Source organism: Calypte anna, chromosome 2 (assembly GCF_003957555.1).
Source record: "Calypte anna isolate BGI_N300 chromosome 2, bCalAnn1_v1.p, whole genome shotgun sequence".
In the NCBI taxonomy this organism is placed as follows: Eukaryota; Metazoa; Chordata; class Aves; order Apodiformes; family Trochilidae; genus Calypte; species Calypte anna.
In genome coordinates this window covers 14,903,948-14,925,746 of record NC_044245.1, presented here as the reverse complement: position 1 = coordinate 14,925,746, position 21,799 = coordinate 14,903,948, and the positions used below count along the sequence as shown (strand labels likewise).

Here is a 21,799-nt window from a genome sequence, read left to right as displayed (position 1 = left end):
TCTAATAGGGAATGTGTGCTATTCACTTGCAATGATTCTTAGATCATGTAGAAGTACTTTACTCTGCTATTATTTTTTTCTCTCTTTCACATTCTTCACATTCAATAAACTCCACAGAGTACTATTAATAATATCTTTAAAACGTTAACTTTTTACCTGTATCCATTCTCTGATAGAGTCTTCCCCTGGGGTCCATCCATTCTCAGGGTAATTTAGCCGGGACCTTTCTGAAGACCAGATAGCGCTGTACTGGGAGGAGACAGTGATTTGATCAGAGTGAATTTCTCCTGACTCCATACCTAGTGGTTCCATGCACTGGAAATCTGAAGAAAAATAAATTACCATCATTACTGTGGTCAGCTTTTTGATTTAGACTTTGAATAATGAGAACATTTTCCTGCTTTGAATATGAATATCTAAAGCATTTTTTTTATGTGACTTTGAATTCTTTAGCAACTTTAAGCGAGGCAGCATTGGCCTTATGGTGTCATTCTTAATACTGTCATTTGAGTTGCCATGGCAATTCCTGTAATAATACTATACAAATATTTTTAGCTCAGCATTGTAGCCATTTCAATATAGGACAATAGAATTCTCTTTTCTGGGGTAGCACAGGCACTTCTGTGGATTCATGATATAAACCAGTATATATTCAACTCATAATTATGCTCAAAATCAGAAAAGACAAACCAGATAACTATATAAAATAATTTTTAAACTATTTAATACAAAAAGTATGAAATCTTAAAAAAAATTAAAATTCTAGCCATTCTTTTTTTTTAATCCTGGACACCAGAAAGAAACAGATCAACAAAATTTAAATACAAGCCAGAATTACCACCTTTTCTGTAATGTGCTGTGTTTTAAATGAGTTTATCATCTCCATGAAGTCACTTTTTGGTGACACAAAGATTACCTAGGTAATTAAGAATCAATTCATACCCTGATCACTATAGTGAGTTCAAAGGTTGATAGGGCATGGAAAAAAAATTATTCTCTCATAGAAAATAAAGGCTCCAACCCTCACTGAAGCAAGAGAGGCTTTAGATGGATCCTCACACTCAGCTGCTGATGCACCTCCCTTGAGGTGCTTAAAGATGTGTAGATGTGGTTCTTAAGGACATGGTTTATTACAGAACTTGGTAGAATCAGGTTAATGGCTGGACTCCATGATTTTAAAGATCTTTTCCAATCAAAAAGACTCTATGATTCTAAACAAGTACACCAAATCTTGGTGAATCAACCCAAAACTCACTAATTCCCAGAAATGAGAGAGAATTTGATTTAAAGTGTGTGTTTTATCATCAAGCAAACCAAGGAAATCTTCAAGGACATGCTGTTACACAGCCCATTAGTTTCCTGTGTCTCCCTTACTTCATTTCATTCTCTATCCAAAAGGTAAGCATGAAAATGAGGCAACTGGGGAAAAATATAAGACAAAGAACAAAGCTTAGATATCTTATGAAAGAGTTTAACAAGAACCCATATATGAAGTGGGTTCTTTGTGTACAAGAAATTGATCATCTAAGTTTACTCCATGTAATAAAAAATGACTTTGGGTAATACATTCATTGTTCATGTTTGTTCTAATGCAAGTGTTCAATTGCTCTTCATTCCTGCATTTCCTTGGTCAGCGCAGTTTTTGACAATAATTATTGCAACTTTCTGGCAAACCTGCAGAATAAAACTCTAAGAATTCTGCTTCTTGCACTCTTGCACTGCTTTTCAAAGGGAAGCTATTCTTAAAAATAAAGAAAAAGAAAAAGAAAAAAGAAAACAGAACCAGGTCTTCCCTACCATCTTATTTATTTAAGGTTTCTTTAAAGTTTCATGCAACACCTGGTGTGCAAGAAGACATAACAGAGAATATTTTTCAGGAACCTTGGCAGGATAGATAAATACTGACCTTCTGATACACTGCTCTGTGACACACTGTAGTTTGCTGAGAATCCCTCTTTTGCTATTGCACTGTCAGTATAAAATACCATTGAAAGAATCCCTGTTGAAGACCGGACACGTCCTGGGTTGTTCTGCCCACAATACCGCCCGATGTGGGGGCCAACTGCAAAGAGAGAGGATATAATAGTAAACCATCAGTTCTGCTGCAACAATAGATGCCACTACAATAGCCTCCTAAAGAGAATCCCTCAGCAGGAAGCAGTGAACCTCTACAACAGTTCAAATCACAATTTCATCAATAACTTAGCAGTGAGCAATAAATTGTTTATCCTACCGTAGTAATCTTATTTCTAAAACATTTCAGATAGCACCCCATAAACCTCTGGAAATGTAAAGAATCAGGATTTCAAGAAGTGTCCTCTAAAGTGTGCAGAGAAGGAAATGATGCACAAAATTGCATGTACAAAACATCAAAAGTGTTTTCCTAACTGTGATTTAAGCACCTCCTATGACAAGGACATCTGAGTGGCCTGATTTGCCCACCCAGTCTACATGGTGTTCTGGGAATACAAGTTCAAACAGCACTTTCCAGGATTTATGCTAAATACTGCAGATAATATGTTAATTCTATAATACACTTAGAAAAACATTTTTGCACTTCTATTGAGGCTGTGACCAATGACTTTTCATCCCATCCTATTTAGGCTTTCCATACACTCTCATCAGTCTTTTGCCCAGGTGCTTCATATTAAAGAATGCTGTAAAATCTTTAATCCTTTCAAAAGAGCAAGGATTTCTTTATAGTATATCTCTATGCCACAGAACACACACACACACACACTCATACATGATCTCTTTTAGTATTAATAATGTATAAACTAGCTCCTGATATTTTTCTAGATTTCCTGAGCAGTGAGATAATCTTTTTCCTTAATTAAGCTATTCAATTCACAACCAACATATGTGGCCTTCTAGCACTTGAGCATTCCCTGCAGATAGGTCCCTCAGCTGTTGAATACTGGTACATCTGTGCTTACAAACAATAAGATAATGGTAAAACCCATCCATGGAGTCAATCATGAAAATAATCATTCAGATGTCATTCTAATGCTTACACCACTGGTTTTCCAGGCTTAAATTAACACCTTGTCATTTGTCTAGGAACTCCATTTAAATTTCAGTTTAAAATATGAAATGTTTATATATCCTAATTATTCACAGTTCAAAGAAAATCTTCAGTTAACATAATTTTGTAGTAATTTATTGGCATTTCCCAACAAGTAAAACAGTTCCAGCTTGAAATAGATTTATTATGTAAGCTTCACATTTTTGTAAGTCCTTAGAGTTGCCAGAAAGAGGAAGCTCAGATGTTATAGCTCTTGCTGCCAGCATGTGCTTTTCTACCCATATTGTGGCCATAGTTAGTCTTCGGTTTCCTTGGCAATACCATGGCATTTAAAAGACCTGCCAGTTTAGCCCTTTTCCACCAGGGCTCTTCAATGCATTATTGATAAAATGAAACACCCTTTAGAGGACATAGAAATATTTAAAGCTTTGCAGTTATATTATTTGGAGTGAGAAAGTTGTTTTAGACAGTTACTATAAGTGGCTTTTCTATAAACTAAAAAAATAATGCCCCCACTCCAATCACTAGAGATTTTTTTTTTTTTATCTTTTGCATTTTTTATGTACAACCAATTCTAATTCTGCTCTTTTCTTTGATGGCCTTTCAACATTATAGGTGCTGATGTTTCTGTGAACTGCAAGAAAATAAAGACGATAAGGCCACCATGTTATGGCACACTGAGTGTCCCTCCTCCCATTTCCTGTAGGGAAGCCTCTTTGAAATGACAAACAGAAGAGAACTTTGTTTTAAGCAGACAGCCTTTAAGATTCTTCATGACTCACTGGTTTATAATTTTTAAGACCTACTTTGCGATTCTGCATTTCAGTGTTCTACAGACTGGCCCTGCTATCTTCTTGTTACTCTCTTTGCTAGTTATGTAGATGCAAAAGCCAAAAGCTAAAAGAATATGACATAAAAAGGTTTGATTTTTTTTGCACAAAATGTAAACTGTAGCCTACTGAGCTAATACGGTATTGATCTGAGCAGAATAATGAAATAAACTTTCTTATTCTTCTTACATAAATAGCTAACAGAAAGTTCTCTTTTTCCCATTCGAGCAGTGAAAATTTCAAATGATAATAAATTATCAAATGTTTTGGGATTTACCACATCAAATAAATGCTGTGTGGGACCCATCATCTGAGAAGTCATTCAGGGGATGATATTGATGTCTGCTAGGGAGGCAATGTCACCGTTTTTTTTACCATATTCCTGACACTTCCTTACAAACCAAGATGGGCTTTTATATCAGACCACATACAATTCCAAATGGGAATTTTAGGGTACCAGGTGCTGAAAATCCATTAGGTCCAGAAAGCTCTTTGCAGCCTCTACGTGCCCACCATCATGCCATTTTGTCAGCATCCACCAGGAAGGCTTACTCTGGATATGAGTCACTTGGAAATGCCCTCACTCAAGGACACTTCTATATTGCCAGAAGAGCAGAGGCATTTCAGTGAGACAGCTACTTCACTTGACATCCCATGGTGCAGCTACTTCTGGGACGTTGGCTTCTCTTTCCACTGGCATAGTATGATACAGTGGAAAACAGAGTGACTTTCAGATTAAAAGATGGATGGGCAACCAAGAAACCCATTTCGCAAGCATATCCCAAAATGCAGTCTAATTCTAGAACTTGAACAAAATCTGGATTATTATTAGTACATATGTTTGAATGTTTGCAGGACTTGAATACTTAGGGTATAGAATATGGGTGCTGGTTTAACACTGAACAGAAACCTTATGATTACAAATTCTTTTATTTTCTTTTCTGCTACTTCCCCTTCTGGCCAAAGTGTCTACATATCAGGAAATTTTGAGGCTTATTGAAATACACATTTGCCCACCCAGCTGAAATCTTAGCTCTTGGAATTAAGTTAAAAAAACCTCGATTAACACACAGGCAAGCAAAAATGGTCTATTATCCTTCTAAAATATTGAAAGAAATGTTACATTAGCCAACCATTTTGCTAAATTTAAAAACTGTTCTTTAAAATGTGCTGTTGTGCTGTGAACAGTATTCTCACAGCACTGTGGTCATTGTTGACAAAGCATTTGCACACAATTTAGCATGCTAAAAGGGAAAAGAACTGAAAAATGAATCTTGTCCTTGCAGTTCAGTAGTCACTTTCACTGAGCCTGTGTATACTCTTATATATTAATAGCTTCTCACAGGAGTGCAGAGTGCAACCACGAGAGAGGAGAAATACACCTAAATTAATAGCTACCTTCATTTGCACTGATGTTAATGACTGAAATAAAGTGTTCTGTTTTGCTCAGTAATTCATTGGAAGCTCTTGTGGTATTGACCAAAGCAGCAATGCTTAGTTTGTGGTTCTCAAACCATATGTAGATGTCTTTAAATTACTTCTGAGCCCTTAGTAGACAGTATATAGAGCTTCAAAGAGAGCAGCATGATGGATACATGCAATCCATCACTTCAGCTAGTGCTCATTTTGAGTGGGCAATTTTTCTTCATTCATCAATGAACCGTTCTCAGCTGCAGCTGGCTGAGGTGTATTTGTACCTTGGGCAAAGACATTTTTGGTGTCCAGTTTATTTATACAAAATCATATATTTATATTCTGTTATCTACTCACTTTCATGCCCTAACTTCACCTGTTATCTTCTGCAAACCATGTTCCCTTTTCTGCACAATACTTGCAACATGGATCTGTAGTTCCTGAATATTCTCCAACAGGGTTTGTTTCACTTGGTACCTTGTTTTTAAGAGACCAAAGGGCACCTCTGGCATGCAGGTATGCAAAAACAAAATGCCAGGTTTGAAGCATTCTTAAATACCTACCATTCCCTTCCTGAACCAGAAAAACACTTACAGTAGTGTTTAACTTCAGACCTGCAATGTCCTCAGTGAATTCCTTTTGAAGTCAATCAACTGCTCACATGCTTCAAAGATAAGCACATATTTTTCAGAATCAAGAAGCAAGTACTCAGCACTTGCCAGATTCAATCCATTACAAGGACAGCCAGGTAGGCTGAGGACTCCACGGCTTTGACAGAGCATTTCAGCATTAACATCTTTGTGAATGACTGCTGCAGTTACTGGCAGATTGTCTAACAGAAAATTGTTTTCCATCAGTAAAATGGCAGTTTATGTATAAGCAAAATGTAAATGGAAGCATACTGACTCTGACATATCCTTTTAAACAAACATCATAGTGAAAATTTAAGAGAACTTTTTTTTTTTTTTTTTTTTTTTTTTGCGTGGGAAGGAAGCAAAAATATTACTAGGTAAAAAATCTAAGTTATTCAAAGTTCATGTTTGAGTTAGCAAAGATCCATAGCTCTCAGTACTGTCAATGAGATTAGCACCTCCAGAGGTTCCATCAGCTGCCCTAGAGCAGATGTCTGTGACAGATCAGAGTGGAGCAGACTGCTCTCTGCTGAGAATGTGAGAATGGAGGATCTGACAGTGCCTGGTACCTGGCTTCTAGAGCTAGATGAGAGCAGTGTGTTCAGGAGGCTGGCCATCTGATTCTGCCTGGTTGTGGCCACAACTATTTTCCTTCAAATTGTCCTATTAAAATTCTGCCTTTTTTTTTTTTTTTTTTTTAGATTATCTGGATACTGTCTTTTTGATATCTAGAAACTTTTAATTTCTATCTTCAGTTTATGGCCACGTCATTTGTAAATATGCAATCATTTCTTCTCTGCCTCTGTAGTGTTAAGTTAAACAAGAAAATGACTGCTGGTTTAGGATTGTCCAACAGTGAAATGATGCAGATAACATTTCCCTACAACTGCTGCAATCTCCAGCAGTTTGCATCTAAGGAAACATTTTTTTTCTAGGCTACAAGTTCAGCTGAATATTTACAAAAGCATGTAAACACCCTTATTAGATGCCAGGATCATTTTGGATTTAGAAATTTTGTAAGAAATTGGAAGACTTATAATGCCTGTTGTTAATTGCTCTCCAGCATGGCTCAGTCACTTTCTTGAACCAGAAAATTACTTCTTTGAAACCCTCTGACACTAACCATAATACATTTCTTTTTTGGTAATATTAAACAAAAGTTGATTGATTGGATCATCTTTTCACATGCCAGTTTAAATGCAAGTTCTACAGGAATTTAGCCTGGACAGATTTGGCCTATATACAAATAAACCTATTATTAAATGTTCCAGACATCATTGCTGTAGTGTAACAACACTGTTTTTCTAACCAAGACTTTAAATACTAAATAGTCTTTCAGCTACTGTTATGGCTCTTCCTTCACTGCTTATTGGAGTGTCTTGAAAAAGCCATGATAAACCTATTAAGCATAAACCAAAAAAGGAAACCCAAAATTTCATTGAAAAGCACATACCTATTTACTGCAACATCAATAAATGTTTTAATTAAAATGATACTGGCGATTTATCTAGGAAAACAGTCAAATTTAAATGTGTTAGTAAAATATGTTAGTTGTTATATGTTTTCATTTAAATGATATGTTAATGTAAGATTAGCAGTTTGTAGAAACTGCCACTGCTGTTCATAAAAGCAAGGGAAATATCTATTAATAAGGGCTATCACACCAGTGGAAAACTGAAGCAGATGTAATTAGTGCCTAACACAAACAACATAAATCTTCAGCCTTTGAATTTTGCTACAAGTTACACAATTAAGAAGAAAAAGGACAGCTTCAAGATGCTTCTCTTTATCAGCTTGTGCCTTACATAGAAACAGTGAAAAAGCCATTAAAACCAATCAATTTTACATAGCTGTTTGAACAATTTGTATAAGTATTTGGGCACTCTAAAATTTAGCATTCATCTTGACCAGTCTTTTTCAGGCTGGAGCTGCAATCTATTGAAATGAGATCCTTGGAGAACCAGTACATGGCTGTCCTACCTACAGGGGTCTTGGGTCTTGTGGACTCATTAATGTACATGAAAAAAACCCCTGAAATAATGCAGCTATTTTGTTCATCAGTCATAGTAAAACAGGGATATGAGATTGTGTGGAGGGTGAAACAAGGGCTCTCTGACCCTATAGGCTTTGCTAATATCTAGATATGTGCTTAATGAACATGCACAAGGTCAAGAGTGGTTAACAACTAAGCAGAAAATTGCTGAGATAGCAGAGAAGTAAGTTCCAGAAGGGTACCCAACAGACTCACCCTGACACTTGTCCTCAGCTAATCAGAGATTATAAATTAACAAATTAAGATAAAGCCTGATGGAAGACAGGGCACTACAAGGGAGGAAACCTGCAGTGCTCTATCACTGAAGCCACCTGAATGAACAGCTCCATGACAGTTTACTGACCTGGATAATCATGCAGTCACAGTGATTTAAGTTTTACGGACACCATATTTTCTCTGGCAAAGTAATTCTCTGCTTTGACAGATGGTCTGTAGCCTGGTTCCTCCACAAGCTGGAGGGCTGGCACCTGACTTCCAGTTTGTGCAAGTTGTTGGAAATTTCTAGACAATACTCATGTTCACTGTGAAAGTCTAGGGACCCATTCTAAGGCATCATATTTCATTTATTTTAGTGTAGGAGTTCCATAACACATTCCCAATATGTTTCCTCCAAACCAAGTGTTCAAAATTAAACATATTTCATTAAAAAAAAAAATAATTCATACTGTGATATGCTTTACTGAATGAATTTACAGAGCACTTTCCCCATTTCTCTTTAATTCAACTCATTTCACATAAATCAAACGAGGATCTCTCTACTATGACATTTTAAAAAAATGAGAATATGCCTTCTACAACTCACTATGGAGTAGTGGTTATGCATGTCAGAGTACATTTTTCTCTTACCATCAGGGAATCCGTCCCAGATTTCTAATCGGTCATAGCGACAGAAAGCTCCCCCTGGAGTATTTGAATCAGGTTCTAGCTCAAAGCTTTCAAATTCCAGTATAATCTCTGACATCTTTGGTGCAAAGATAATATAAGTGCATTCAAGGCTATTGGGATATTTTTCAGGGAATCCAGGGGACTTTATCACTCCACTTGAAGAAGTAAAATTTCTGGAACATTCAGGTCCTGTAAGAGAAGGAGATACTGTTAACCTGGGTTAATACCATGCTACTAAGCAAAGTCATTATCTGGAAAACAAATTAGGTCAAATTGTCTCTCCAGCAGCAAAAGTGGCTTTTCAATGAAACACCTCATTTTAATCACTGTATTAATCATTCGGCCACCTTGTTCCTATTATTGATAGGTTTAAAGCACAATTCACATATACTGTTTGATCTCCAATTTTCATTTTGTGTGGAACAATATGAAAACTTGTACCAACTCTAGAAAAAATTATGACAAATACAAACTCATGTGGGAACAATGAAAGTATAAGCTGTAGAAATCTCGACAGAGCCCTAGAGAAATAATTATAGCCCCTTCAAGCTCAAATCCTTAAATCTTACATCTGACAGGCTTTTATTGGTGAAATAGATTTTTTTATGAAAGCGGGTGAGTGAATTCAGTAGAGGGAGTAGTGGTTTCAGATTCCTGGAGCACTGACTCAGTAACTCTGCCAGATGTGACCTATGCCTTCTTGACAAACTAAACGTGAAAGGTAATTCGTACATGTACCAAGGGTGAGTGACTCATTCTGAGTGGTGTTGACACAGGTGCACCAGTAAAATGTTGCTGTTAGTGCAGGCATGATAAACTGTGTGATTACAGGCAGTGTTGCTAGAAGTCACCTAATGTCAATGTTGACACACCAGCTTTCCCTGATGTCCCCACAATGGCATATTGGGATGCTCCAAACAGGGCTCTTGGTGGAGCAGGAAAAAGGCAGTAAAGATGCAAGGATATAAAAGGCCAGATCGTTGGATTTGCCTTTTTGAACACCAGGGACTAAAACTGCAGTTTCTCTCTTGCTGACACGTCTCCTTTGTTTAGGTCCCTCAGGAATCCTAATCTCTGCACATCCCACGTCTGCAGGTGTGCTCAGAGCCAGCCACAGGCACTGCCCACACATCCCCCTACAAGATCAGAGGTAGCCCTCTCTCTCTGACTTTTGACACTCCTAATTAAATGGAAAGGGATTTGAGGCATCAGTGGACAGCAGCTGACCCAGGGAGTTTGGGTGGGATGACAGATTAATGCCTCTGGACAGAGAGTGTAGGCAGGACACAGGTGACAGAGTTTGGCTGCAACAGGTTGTGCTGGAGGATGAGTGTGTGTGAGGTTTCAGTTTGGATGAGGATGCCCAGCATCCTTAGAGACTGTAGTTAGGAACCTTAGAGGATTTCCAATGCTTGACACAGATCATTGAAGGAAAACAGTCTGGCTTGTTGCATATATGAATACACTTATTTCACGATAGAAAATCCTTTCCTTGTGAATGTGACAAACACATTACCCCCCACAGATTTGGCCACTTCCCAGCTAAATTAATCATGTGAGAGAGAGATCTGAATGAATTTAGTTAGTTCAGGTGTTTCTGTCCTTTAACAGACACTGATAGGAAATGCTTGAGCTACCACATCAATATTCAGAGCACTTCATGGCGTATTTTGGAAGATGTAGGTATTAGTGCTCATATAACCTGACCCACTCCAATTTGGAAAATTGCATTTTGCCCATAATTAAATTGCTCCCTTACACATCAATCAGATATTTCTCTTCTGTCCCTGTCACTACCTCGTCTCCTCATCATACATGGGGGTTATATTCTGGTTGTTGCTCCTTGCTCACACCAGTAGCTGCTGTTTCAGGACAAAATAGCTTTGCTGTGCCATTCATAGCATAAAGTGCTCTGTACTCCTTTTGGAATCCAATAAAAGATGCAATATAAAATGTAAGCCAGGATCATTATTGCTTTATTAAATACAGCCAGATCCTGGCTCTGTGAGCACACAATCGTCAGGCTCCTTGCACTCACACATGGTATCTCAGTACCAGCTTGCTTTATTTTAAACATGTTTGAGCCAAGCTGCTGCAAGAAACAAAAACTGTTTTCAGAAGAGCTGCCTCACTAGAATGCCCTCTACAGATTTTTACCCTTTGTTGACATTGTGAAGGAACTTCAAGAATTAAACCAACACTGAGGCCACAAGAAACTCCATGGAGCGATTCCCACGGAAAACCAGCTGCAAAGGTTCTATCAGTGACCAGACAGAACAGTTACTTCCGAGGTGGAGAAACTACATGCATGCATTGTGTATGAAATAAAGGGAGAGAGATGAGCTGAAGGAAACAGAGAGGTGGCAAAAGAGGGAGCCAAGGAGGAGATATGACACTGGATATTTCTCCAGCTTTCTGTTGGTGGCACTGAGCCAGAAAATCATTTGCCTTCCTGGTTGGCACTGTCTTTTTTTTTTTTTTTAGTTTACGCTGTAAATTTAGTCAATGAAAGTTGGGAATGTTGAATGTCAGCTCTGTAGATCATTTTCCAGTGAGCAGGCTATTCATTCATCCTAAGATTGGCTGGCTGATGGAGCCAAAAGTTTGAACATTTCAGATGGGATAAATGTGGAACAACATGGATTTCATGTTTTAGTCATGTTTAGGTATTCAATTTATTCAGAGTCTTTCTCACTAAGGAACTGGATGAGAAGTGAAAGCAGCTTCTATTGTTAAAGCCCATACTACATTTATCACAGTCATTATGTGTGTTGGTCTCTCCTTACAGTTTTCATGGGATTTTAAGCATCGGATTTAGAATTCAGTTTAGGATACAGGCCAAGTAATGCAGTTTTTCTTTTAAAAAATAAGGATACTCTCACAAGAATAATGGGCAAAAAGAAACTGTGTCTATTGAATTGCAACTCAGCCTCCAGCTCAGCACAACAGGACCTTGGGTGAGGGATCATTTTAATACTTCTCATACCTAGGAAATGATTAGCCAAGTTGTGAATATGCTAAAATGAAGCATATTAGTCTGGTGTGAACAACTGAGCTTCACCTGTGTAACAGGGTAAACTGGTCATCTTTATTTATTATAGAAATTAAAATGTAAATTTGGAATAGAATATATGCATTAACTCAAAAGTTAAAAAGGGCTGTGTTCCCACAGTGACTATAACTTGTATCCTTTGTGTACACACAGCATTTCTAACATGGTACCTGGTGATAACTTTCCTGCATTAATATACAGTTTACGTGGAATGAACTAGAGTTAAAGTTGCTCTGGGAGCCATAATTTTGAGTTTCCTGACTTTTGTGTGTGCAAGATCACATTAATAATGCCATCTTAACGTGGTTAATGTGTATCACTGAGAGATGTAAATGACCACACAAGGAAATAAGCACAACATTCCTGTCAAATCTCTGAGATGCTACTATATGACTAGGTAACAAAGAAAATTTTTTTTCTTGAAAATACTCATTTGCTAAAATAGATTGTCTCAAACCCCGTTCTTTCACTTGTTCTTAGGTTTCAGCCTTGTTCTTTAGGAAAGATGGTACAGTATACATAATTACTGAGAAACTTCAGGACACATTTTCAAGTGTTTAGCCTCCTAAAGACACCAAAATAAATAGAGATTTTTTTTTTTTCAGGAAAGCTTGGTGTCATTTGGATGCTGAATTCTTTCAAAAGATGTGACCCTGAAGGTCACCAAAAGAATTTCTGGAAGCCAAGAGTGGATTTACAGACAGGAGAGATGGTGAACAAGAGGTCTGTGGCCCCAATTAGCACTGTGCAGAGCAGCAATTGCAGCGATAGAAAAGAGACTTCACTACTGTGCTTCTTCTCATTAACAGTACAGCTGCCACCAAGTGTGTGTGCTGAACACATCTGAAAATCTGGCACTGGTTTAGATGCATAAAAGGACTTGAGCTGGTTTTGTAAATTGGGCAGTATCTGGGAGAGCACTGGAAATTTGGATATTAGAGCTTCTTTTGTGAATACAACCTTAAACATTTATGATTGAGTCAGTATTTTTCTCTAGAAAGTTAAGCTTATTGTGTTTCTGCATATTATGGGTTTTGGTTCTCTATTCTCCAGGCACTGAATATATGAATTATTTATCTGCCTCCAGCTGTAGGGAAGGTGTATTCCATAAAAACTTCTTACTCCCATCTTACTCCCCTTCTAGCTATTAACTCAGAAAGAGAGTTATTGAAGATGGTCTGTGGGCTGTGTTTCTCTGGGCTTTTTCTGTGCCTATACAACTGTTTGTGCTCACTGGCAATGAATTCCTGGCACAGGCATTCAGCTGGACATGCCCGTGTACAGTGTGAGCTTCTGCACTCCTGTACCTCCCAAACACGATCTGTGAAAGCAACAACAACATCATCTGCTGCCCATGTGTACTCTGGTATTTTCTGAGCCCACAGCCACCTCTTGGGAATGCATAGCAAAACACTAACCAAAATAAGTCAGGGTCTCAGAAGGTTACAGTGCTGTTAAAGCAGCAAGATTGAAAATCATACAGCAATTATTCACATTAACAAAAAAAAACAACCACCAAAATACCCACCCCCCCCCAAAACAAAACAAAACAACCAAAAAAAGGGAAAAAAAAGGGAATAAAGGTAATGGTTTGAAGAAGGTTGAAACAAACAGCTGATGAAGACTATCACATTACACCCAGAGGAGTCACTCCTCAGATGCAGCTGTGCCACTGTATTCATAACAATTTACATCCATTGAATACATACCCCACCCACCTTGGAACGACAAGGATAACACAATTTCTCCTTAAAGCATTTTCATGTATTCCCCACCCCCAAAGAATTACAGTGAACTTTTTGATGAAAGCAAAAATTACAGGTTACGTGCTATATAACAATGAATTGTTTCTCACCTCTTTTGAAAACTTCATAACGAATAGAAAATCCTGCTCCATGTGTCTCATAGTCAGAAACAAATTTAATAAAAAGATATGGTCCTGAAGACACTACAGGAGGGGGAGCAATTTTTCCACAGTACTTTCCCCATAAACGTCCTTCAGCATTATCTCCATCAATCACTTCAACGTAATCATACCTGGTAGATAAATGGAAGGAAGAAACTTTTAACTTCCAGGAAAGAAGGAGACCTAATTAATTTAGAAACCATAACACAACATAGATAATCAAGAAAAATGCTAGCTTGCTTGGAAAGTGCATTATGCTGAAAGATGTAAGCAAAATGAAATAATTAAAATGGACTACATTATGTCTGTAGACATCATCTGGCAACATGGAACTATTAGGAAGAATGGTGTCCATTATGCTTGCAGACAATGTCAGCTAAAGTAACCAATTAACAAAAAAAAAAAAAAAAGGAAATCTCATGAGCACAATTCTGTATTATTAAATTGTGTTCCTTTGTCTGTGCAGTGTTGTTATCAATACATAATGCATAGCATTCTTTTCAAACTGTGAAGTCCTGTTATGAATTCAAAAATGTCTTTTTGGCTGGAGCTCTTAATGAACAATACTTTGATTTCCATATGCTGTCCTTCAAACATATGTCCACAGAATAACAAATAAATCCCTAAAAATTAGATTTTGTTTAAAACTCTACCATATTTCAGATAAGTGATAGAAAGATCTGTTATTTTCCTTGCAAGCTGGACAAATAGTTTGGAGCAAATCACAAAATCCACAAGCCAGTCATGGCTCTTGTTTTTTCTGAGACAAAATTTGTTTCATTATAAATCACCTTTGCTTAGGTATTTGAACCAAGTGCACATTATAGTATTCATCCTTGTACATCGTGTGATTACTGAACAAGCTGGGCAAAATCCTCCCCTGGTTACTTGCTTGGTTCCTAAGAACTTGATGAGAAATTTTATATAACACCAAAAATTATTGGTGGTTTATGTTTGCCTGGGAGCAGAAGTCATGTTAGGGTTCCTCAGCCCTGGCACCAGAGATGCCAGTACTTGGGCCTGGTTTGATTAGTTTGGTTTCAGCAGAGCCCAGCATCCCAGTGCACTGAGCCAGCAGGGAGAATACAAATGAGAATAAAAGTCACAGAGAGGCAGAGCTGCAGGTGTGGAGACTGGTTTTCAGTTTTATTAGCGGATGATTCCACCCAACCACAGACAGGAAAGAGGAGGAGATACAATTTGTAGAATCATTTTAATCTTTTCCTAAAAGACAGAGGCATTTGGAGCCTGGGTTGAGCTCTGGGCTTCTTTCGGACAGTAGCAAAAAAATTTTCTCTGCCCCTACATCTTTGTGTCTCAGCTGTGCTGCTGTTTTACTTAGCAAGTTTCTGTTAGCCAGAGAATCTCATTTACTTTTCATTATCCTACTATGACTGACGTTAAAATGTTGCCATTAATTTGTTTAGACCTTTATTCCACTGTTATGTTCACTGAAATGTTCCAAGCATATTAATCTAAAAGGAAGAGCTAGAAATGACAGGACAATAAAGTATGTCTGACATTTTTAAACAGATCAAAGGAAAAAAAAATGTCTTCATGATGACCAATGTCATTTTTAACAACTCTGCTCCAAACTGTACAGGGCACATTACTTATGTTTACATGAAGCCTCATGAGACAACTGCAAAGATGATATCACTAGTTAAAGTGGATGGCTTAAGACTCCTTAAATTGAAAATGACATTACCTCATCAGTAAAATTGTGTGCCAGCTTTGGTGTACATCAAGTAGAAAATAAAGCTGACACTGATGGAACTGAAAGCATTAACATATGTGAAATATTGTGTTAACTACATTTCCTCTTTAAGTATTTGATTTTCCTAGTAGCAATTGCTCAGCTAGTTAGCTTCACTGTCCCAGTTCAGATTTGTGGAAATAGAAAGTGGAAATGTTTACTTCTGAGACAATTTTACGGGTACTTCAAGTAGCCTGCATTTTTTTAAAATTAGACTTCTGTTCTTCCTGTAATTTCTTTATGGTGTATATATAACAGGATTTAAACATTGGAAGAAGAGTTATAAAAGGACTTCAGAACCATTTTTTTTTCTTTTTTTTTTTTTTCTCTTTTTGTTTAGAACCATCTTTAAGAATACTGGCTCTAGGTTCCCAGCTAAACCTATTGGAGGTAGTCAGGAATGCGGGCTGCTAGTTTTCATGTTTCAGGGGAAAAAATAACATTCAGAATTTTTAACAGTCTTTCTCAGAATGACTAACTCCTTCTTAAAGAGAAAGAGTAGCCACATAAAACCACAGTGTCTGTATGACAGTCTCCTCTTCTTTCCAGGATGACATTATTTCACGTTTCCCAGTCACCATTCACTGATCAAGCCTCAACAGCAGTTAATTTTTCAAATGAATATCAAGAAGAATCCTATTTCTGAATTATAAAATATAAAACAAATTAACTGTAAATGCTAAGCAACTTTTTATGTTTTTTAAATGCATGTGTAAAGAGAAAAAAAAACGCCAAATGCTCTGGATTTTATTGTGCTACACATTAAAAATAAACAATCTACTGTAGTCTTGCTAAGTCTTTCATATACAGCCAAAAAATTATTACACTGTAAGTACCAATTTTGCTATTCTGTGAAGTAAATTTGTCAAAAACTAGTCAAATTCAATTCTATCACTCTCCTAGGTTTCCTCCTTTATAGCAATAGCCTGTCCACACCTTTCCATTGTCTCCTGTAGTGACAAATGTAATTTATGGTGCTCCTTCTGGCTGTGCATTTGTAAACGAAACAATTTGGATCCTAAAAGGCTGTCTTCTAAAGGATTTTGCAAACTATAGGTCATGCAGCCCTGAAGGATTTTTCAATTTTTTTCTTTTGCCTTAAAAATTATCCAAAAGACAGAAAAGAAGCTTAGCTGTAAGACAATAGGTATAAAGTATGATTTGAAAAGGGGAAACTTTAGAGATCAGCCCTACAACCTTCATATTCTACAGATCATGTCTTTTGCTTGGCAGCTAACAAATGGATTTGGATTTTCCTGCACTGGAGAACATGTTATATCTGGGCTGCTATAGGGGAGTAACTGTATTATTTTATTCTCAGGGAAATTAAATTACACTCGATTTTACTAGTTTATACTTGGAAACCAATATCCTCCTGTCATTTTTGCACTTTTCAAAATCCTACCAGAGACCATAGTGTGTCACAAACAACTATTCTTGTAAATAGCAGAAAGTACAGTCACAACTTGAAAATGGAGTTGTCGCCAAGGAAGCTCAGAAAGCAGCTTGCATCCCCCTCTGGACTTGGTAGCAGTTCTCCATAAGTTTGTCAGAAGATGCTGTGCCAGGGATGCAGTTGGCACATTAGCATCCCTGTGAGGAGACTGAATGTGTCACCTCTGAGGCACCCAGACAGTCTTGGCATGCGGCCCAGAATACTGAGTTTGCAAATTTGGATTTCCCACTTGGCAATTCTTCACTCAGTTACTGCTGGCAAATATTTCTGGTAATGTTATAGTCCTTTAGGGTTTATGGCACAGAGATGTAAATATAAACAAGGTGCTAACCACTGAGTGTAGTTTCAGGTGAAAGACTAGAGCAAGAGTTCACATGTGAAAATAGGAGATGCATGCCCAGAAGAGGGGTTGACCATTGGATATGTTGATGGAGCCACTATGCCATGATACAAAAAAGCATTCCCTCTCTGCTTGTCTGGGTCTTTCTGGATATCCCATTTTTGCTTGCTTTCTGTTTGTACCCTCTGTATTGTCCAAGGACTGTGTGTGGCTGTCAAGTGGAAGCCTGCTGAACCGCACTGGTTCAGCTTGAACACACCTCCTGCTCCTTCCAGCCAGTCCCTGAACATGCCAGTACTTGACAGTCCAATTTTATGATTCAATAAAACAATGTATGGGACAGATTCCCATTGGAAAGATGAGGGAATCTAGAATTCCTCTACAAAATCTTGAAGGAATTGCAAAAAACTTAAAAACTTTCTCTATGTTTTGGTTTTTTTTTTTTGAAAGCATAAGTTACGAGTTCAAGGAAAAGGCCAAGCAATACCTATAAAATAAGCTCTGGGCAATGAAAAACATACACAGCTGAAAAATACAGATTTTAGTGAATTTTCTATTTCCAGTTTCTAGTAATTGCTAAGAGACCTTACATCTGGTTTCAGTTCTGAACATGCTGATGACCCCCGAAGTGCACCATAGCATCTTGTATTGCAGAAAGTGAAGAAGTGGCTGCTGAAGCCAACCACTCTACCAAGCTGTGTGCCACTTCACACATTTTCCTATTAGGGCAAAGAGATCTTATGCTTTTTGCCTAAAAAAGTTCCTTCCCAAGACATATGCAGAAATCAGCTGAAATCTAAATATCTGCCATTTTACCTTGTGAAGCAATCATTGAAGAGTATAAAACTGTAATTTACATCTGATTATGCTATGTTTTTCTGCAGCCTACTATGATATGCCTCTATAGGGTGGTTATAAGTATTTTGGTTATTCACCTGTAAGAATGAAAAGATTTCCATCTCTTTTTTCTTTTATCAGTCTGATTCCATTTCCATCAAGCTTCTAAATCTCTTCTTGACACAAATTATTCACTCTGGTCAAACCATCTTTGGTTCCGAGAATTTGCTTCTCAATATGTATCTTTCTTTTGCCTTTTTTTTAAAATGAAGTTTTTCTTTTTTTATTCCTTGCTCCATTTTAGCTGAACAGAAGGCATTGTGAGAGGAAATCTAAATAAAGAGTTCTGAGTTGTTCTGCACCGTGGATTTGTGCCCCATTAGTGACTGAGGGTTAGCAGTGTGGGATTTACTGTATCCCAGAGCTAAAAGCTTAAGAACTGCAGCTACTCAAGGGACACCGACCTTAATCCCAGTTTATTATCAACAAGAAAAAGGAGTACATGTGGTTAAAAATATTAAGCACATCCCCAAATGAGTTGTTTTTCTGCCTGTAACCTCGGTGTCTGTTGGGTTGCTCTCCAGCTCAGCCCATGTGCAGCCTGACTGCTCTCTGGGGCCTTCTGTGCCCACCCTGGCAGGGTGACCTCTCTGATGGGTGTTGGAGGGGCAGCTGCCTCCTCTGGAGACACATCAACTTCACTGGCAGCTCTGTACAGGTATCCTCGTGGCCTTTGGAGGGTCCTGGGTGACTGCTGTGTTGCAGAGCACAGGTAGTCCTTGAGCACTGGAAGACACGGGAGCTGCAGGGAACTGTGGGGTTGTTTTGCATTTTTAGCCCCTTCATAGTGTGTAAGGTGACCTAGGTTCCTTTGTGGTGTGTTCCTGCCTGGCTGCTTACTCTCATCAGACACCACAGTATTCCCACACACCACAGTATTCCCAATGGAGAAGTCTTTCCTCATCCCACCAACTCAGTTGGTATGGATATGTCTTTGATATGATGACTGAAAAGACCTATATTTTTTTCGTTCTTTCCGCATTTCTTTCTTTCTTTGTTTCTTAAATCTATTAGAAAGTCCAAGAGATTATTTCTCCCCGTGAGGACATGAATACTGTTGAATTAGCACTAGCCAGGCACTGCAAACTCCATGAGAAAGGGGGAGGTGAGATTGAGTGTCCATGGCAGAAGCCTTTTAAATTGGTTTTGCTTGTACAGAATTCATGATGCAGATGAAGCTCCCTAAAGGAGACAGCATCTCATCTAAATCCCACACTTCTCTAAAGTGCTGGATATTTAAATGAGCAATTTGCAATCGATTAATGATTTGTAATTTACTGAAATCCCTGTCAGTCTGGGGGGCCTTTGTTTCAGTTGGCCTTTTGTGGGCTTGTGTTTTTATGGTCTTCACCCAGGGCCAAAATTCACTTTAGTTATTCATACAAAGGTCCTGTCAAACTAAGAGATTTCTGGGAAAAAGGCCATTGGGATTTGGCCACTGTTCAGTAATTTACTAATGCCTTTAACTGACAGTGGGTCTCCATTAAGAATGAACTACTGAGGGTCTATTTTAGTACAAGACAATGCTGTAGTGAAAAAAAGAAAGGATGTAACAAAGACATCGATGAAGATCTACAGTTACCCACTGTAGCAGTTTGATTGTGACTAATGCTAGCAATGGTTTCCTTATTGCATTCGTTTCTGGAATCATCAAATGCTTTGGGATTTGCCCTTTCTCTTGAAAATAAAGCTTTTTAATTCTCTGCAGACCAGAGGAATCTGAAATACAACATATCTTAACCAATAACATTTTAACAAACAGAAGCAATAATCACTACTATTTTAAAATCTGATTATCCTTCTTTGTATCACATGCTTCTGGTTGTTTGGCTCATGCCTTCTGCATACCTGGGACTGGCAGAACTGATGATCTGAACTAAATAGGGGAGATTATATCTGCACTTTATCTGTACAGCTCCACTGAGAACAGTAGACAGATCTTTAGCTGCTGCAAATGAGATTAGCCCTTTCATGTCAGTGAATCTAAGCCAGTTTACACTGATATATGGCTAAAGAGGGTGCAAGTGGTGACAGAATATTTTACCTTGTATTTACTTAGTTCTATTCTACTTGCACCAAATAAAAGCTGGAAAATTCTTCAACAGAAATGAGAACAACAGGATTCACTCTGGGAACAAAGGTAACAGTGTCATGCAGAAAATGTAGAGGAATCATGTTGTGAGCCAGGTTTTGCCATTTTAGTACTGCAATGTTCAAGGGGATGTAGAAGAAAAATCCATCTGCTAAGGTCTTCAGCATATCTATCTGCAAAAAGCATTTTACCAATGAAAAGATTTGATCTTTAAGTTAGGACAAACTCCACTGACTTCACTTCTTGCCACACACTGTAATAAATTGTAATATAATGATCCCAGTATATAAAAATTAAAAACCTCTTCTGGGAAGAAACATTCAATTTTAAACTCCTTCAGTGAGGAACTTAATTTCATAATTTTCTGGCATAGAAAAAGGCTATCTTTTCATGGAAAAAGGTTTCTGTCTGTCAAATAAGACAAATTTACAAGCCCAAAACTTCGACTTCAAGTGGAAGAAAAAGAAACACTTAGTTTAAAGACCTCAGAGATGAAGGAGCTTTCTAGTGTCAAAATGGTAAAGTTTAGTATTTATAGGAAATTCACATGCCTCTAATTGCTCTAAACTCAGATCCCAAGTAAAATATGCCATCTGGAAGATATTAGAATCATTTACAACTTGTTCACCTCCCTTACCTCTAGCCAGCTTTTCAGTGTTCTTCACAAAAACAAAATGCAGTCTGAATTTTACTGTTGTTTCATTTTTTATCTACATTAAGCCTGCTAAGGGCTTAAGAAACTGGACTTTTTTTTTTCTTTTGATTTAAAAAGTAATTTTCTTGTTACTCACTGTACTTCAAGCTTTATATTCTTTTATATGGTCATTTCAGGTGTAAGGGTTATGTCTTGCCGTAGTTTGGTGTTTAGACAATAATTTGACATGGTTAGATTTGGAAAGCTATTCTAGGTGATAAATAGTCTAATCAGTCATCTTGCATAAGAGAAGGGCTTTGTAAAGAAACAAAAAAATATTTCCAAAAACTCAATAATACAGTTTTGGTTTTGTTTCTGTGACCCCCCAGGAGACACTCGTCAATCAGAAAACTTCTTATTAATTGAGCAACTTCATCCAAGTATGCCAATCTGTTTCTAAGTGAAGCTTTGCAACATTCCTCTGAGGTAAAGTTGTCATTCTCATTTTATATATGTGGAGACAGAAGAGAGAGACTGCGTGCCAACAGTTTTCCAGAAATTTTGCACACAGCAAGGAACAAAGGCTAGGTAGCCAGATACTGTGTTTTAAATATAAAAGCCCAGTCTAGCTCCCTCTGAAATAGTGGAAAGATTCCTAGCAGCTTCTGTGGATTTTGAATGAAGCCAAACAAGCTGAGAACTTGGATATTTTTTTAAGCTGTAGAATGACTTGAAGAAGGGGCTGCAAAGCCTCATAGTCTCAGAAATACATCTGTGTGATTTCTGTGGGAGAACTAGACTAAATTATTTGTATACGGAGACTCATGC

General features: G+C 37.7%; 1 protein-coding gene across 3 annotated transcripts in view; it reads right to left on the bottom strand.

Annotated features, from left to right (window-relative positions):
- Positions 1–21,799, bottom strand: part of NRP1 (neuropilin 1) — a 108,840-nt gene that overhangs the window by 49,109 nt on the left and 37,932 nt on the right. For all 3 annotated transcript variants that reach the window (XM_030445781.1, XM_030445779.1, XM_030445780.1), the window contains exons 4-7: positions 13,746–13,927; positions 8,800–9,027; positions 1,907–2,062; positions 157–323 (exon numbers count right to left, since the gene is read on the bottom strand). In XM_030445781.1, the coding sequence (XP_030301641.1) occupies positions 157–323; positions 1,907–2,062; positions 8,800–9,027; positions 13,746–13,927 (733 nt within the window). The remainder of the gene's footprint in view (positions 1–156; positions 324–1,906; positions 2,063–8,799; positions 9,028–13,745; positions 13,928–21,799) is intronic.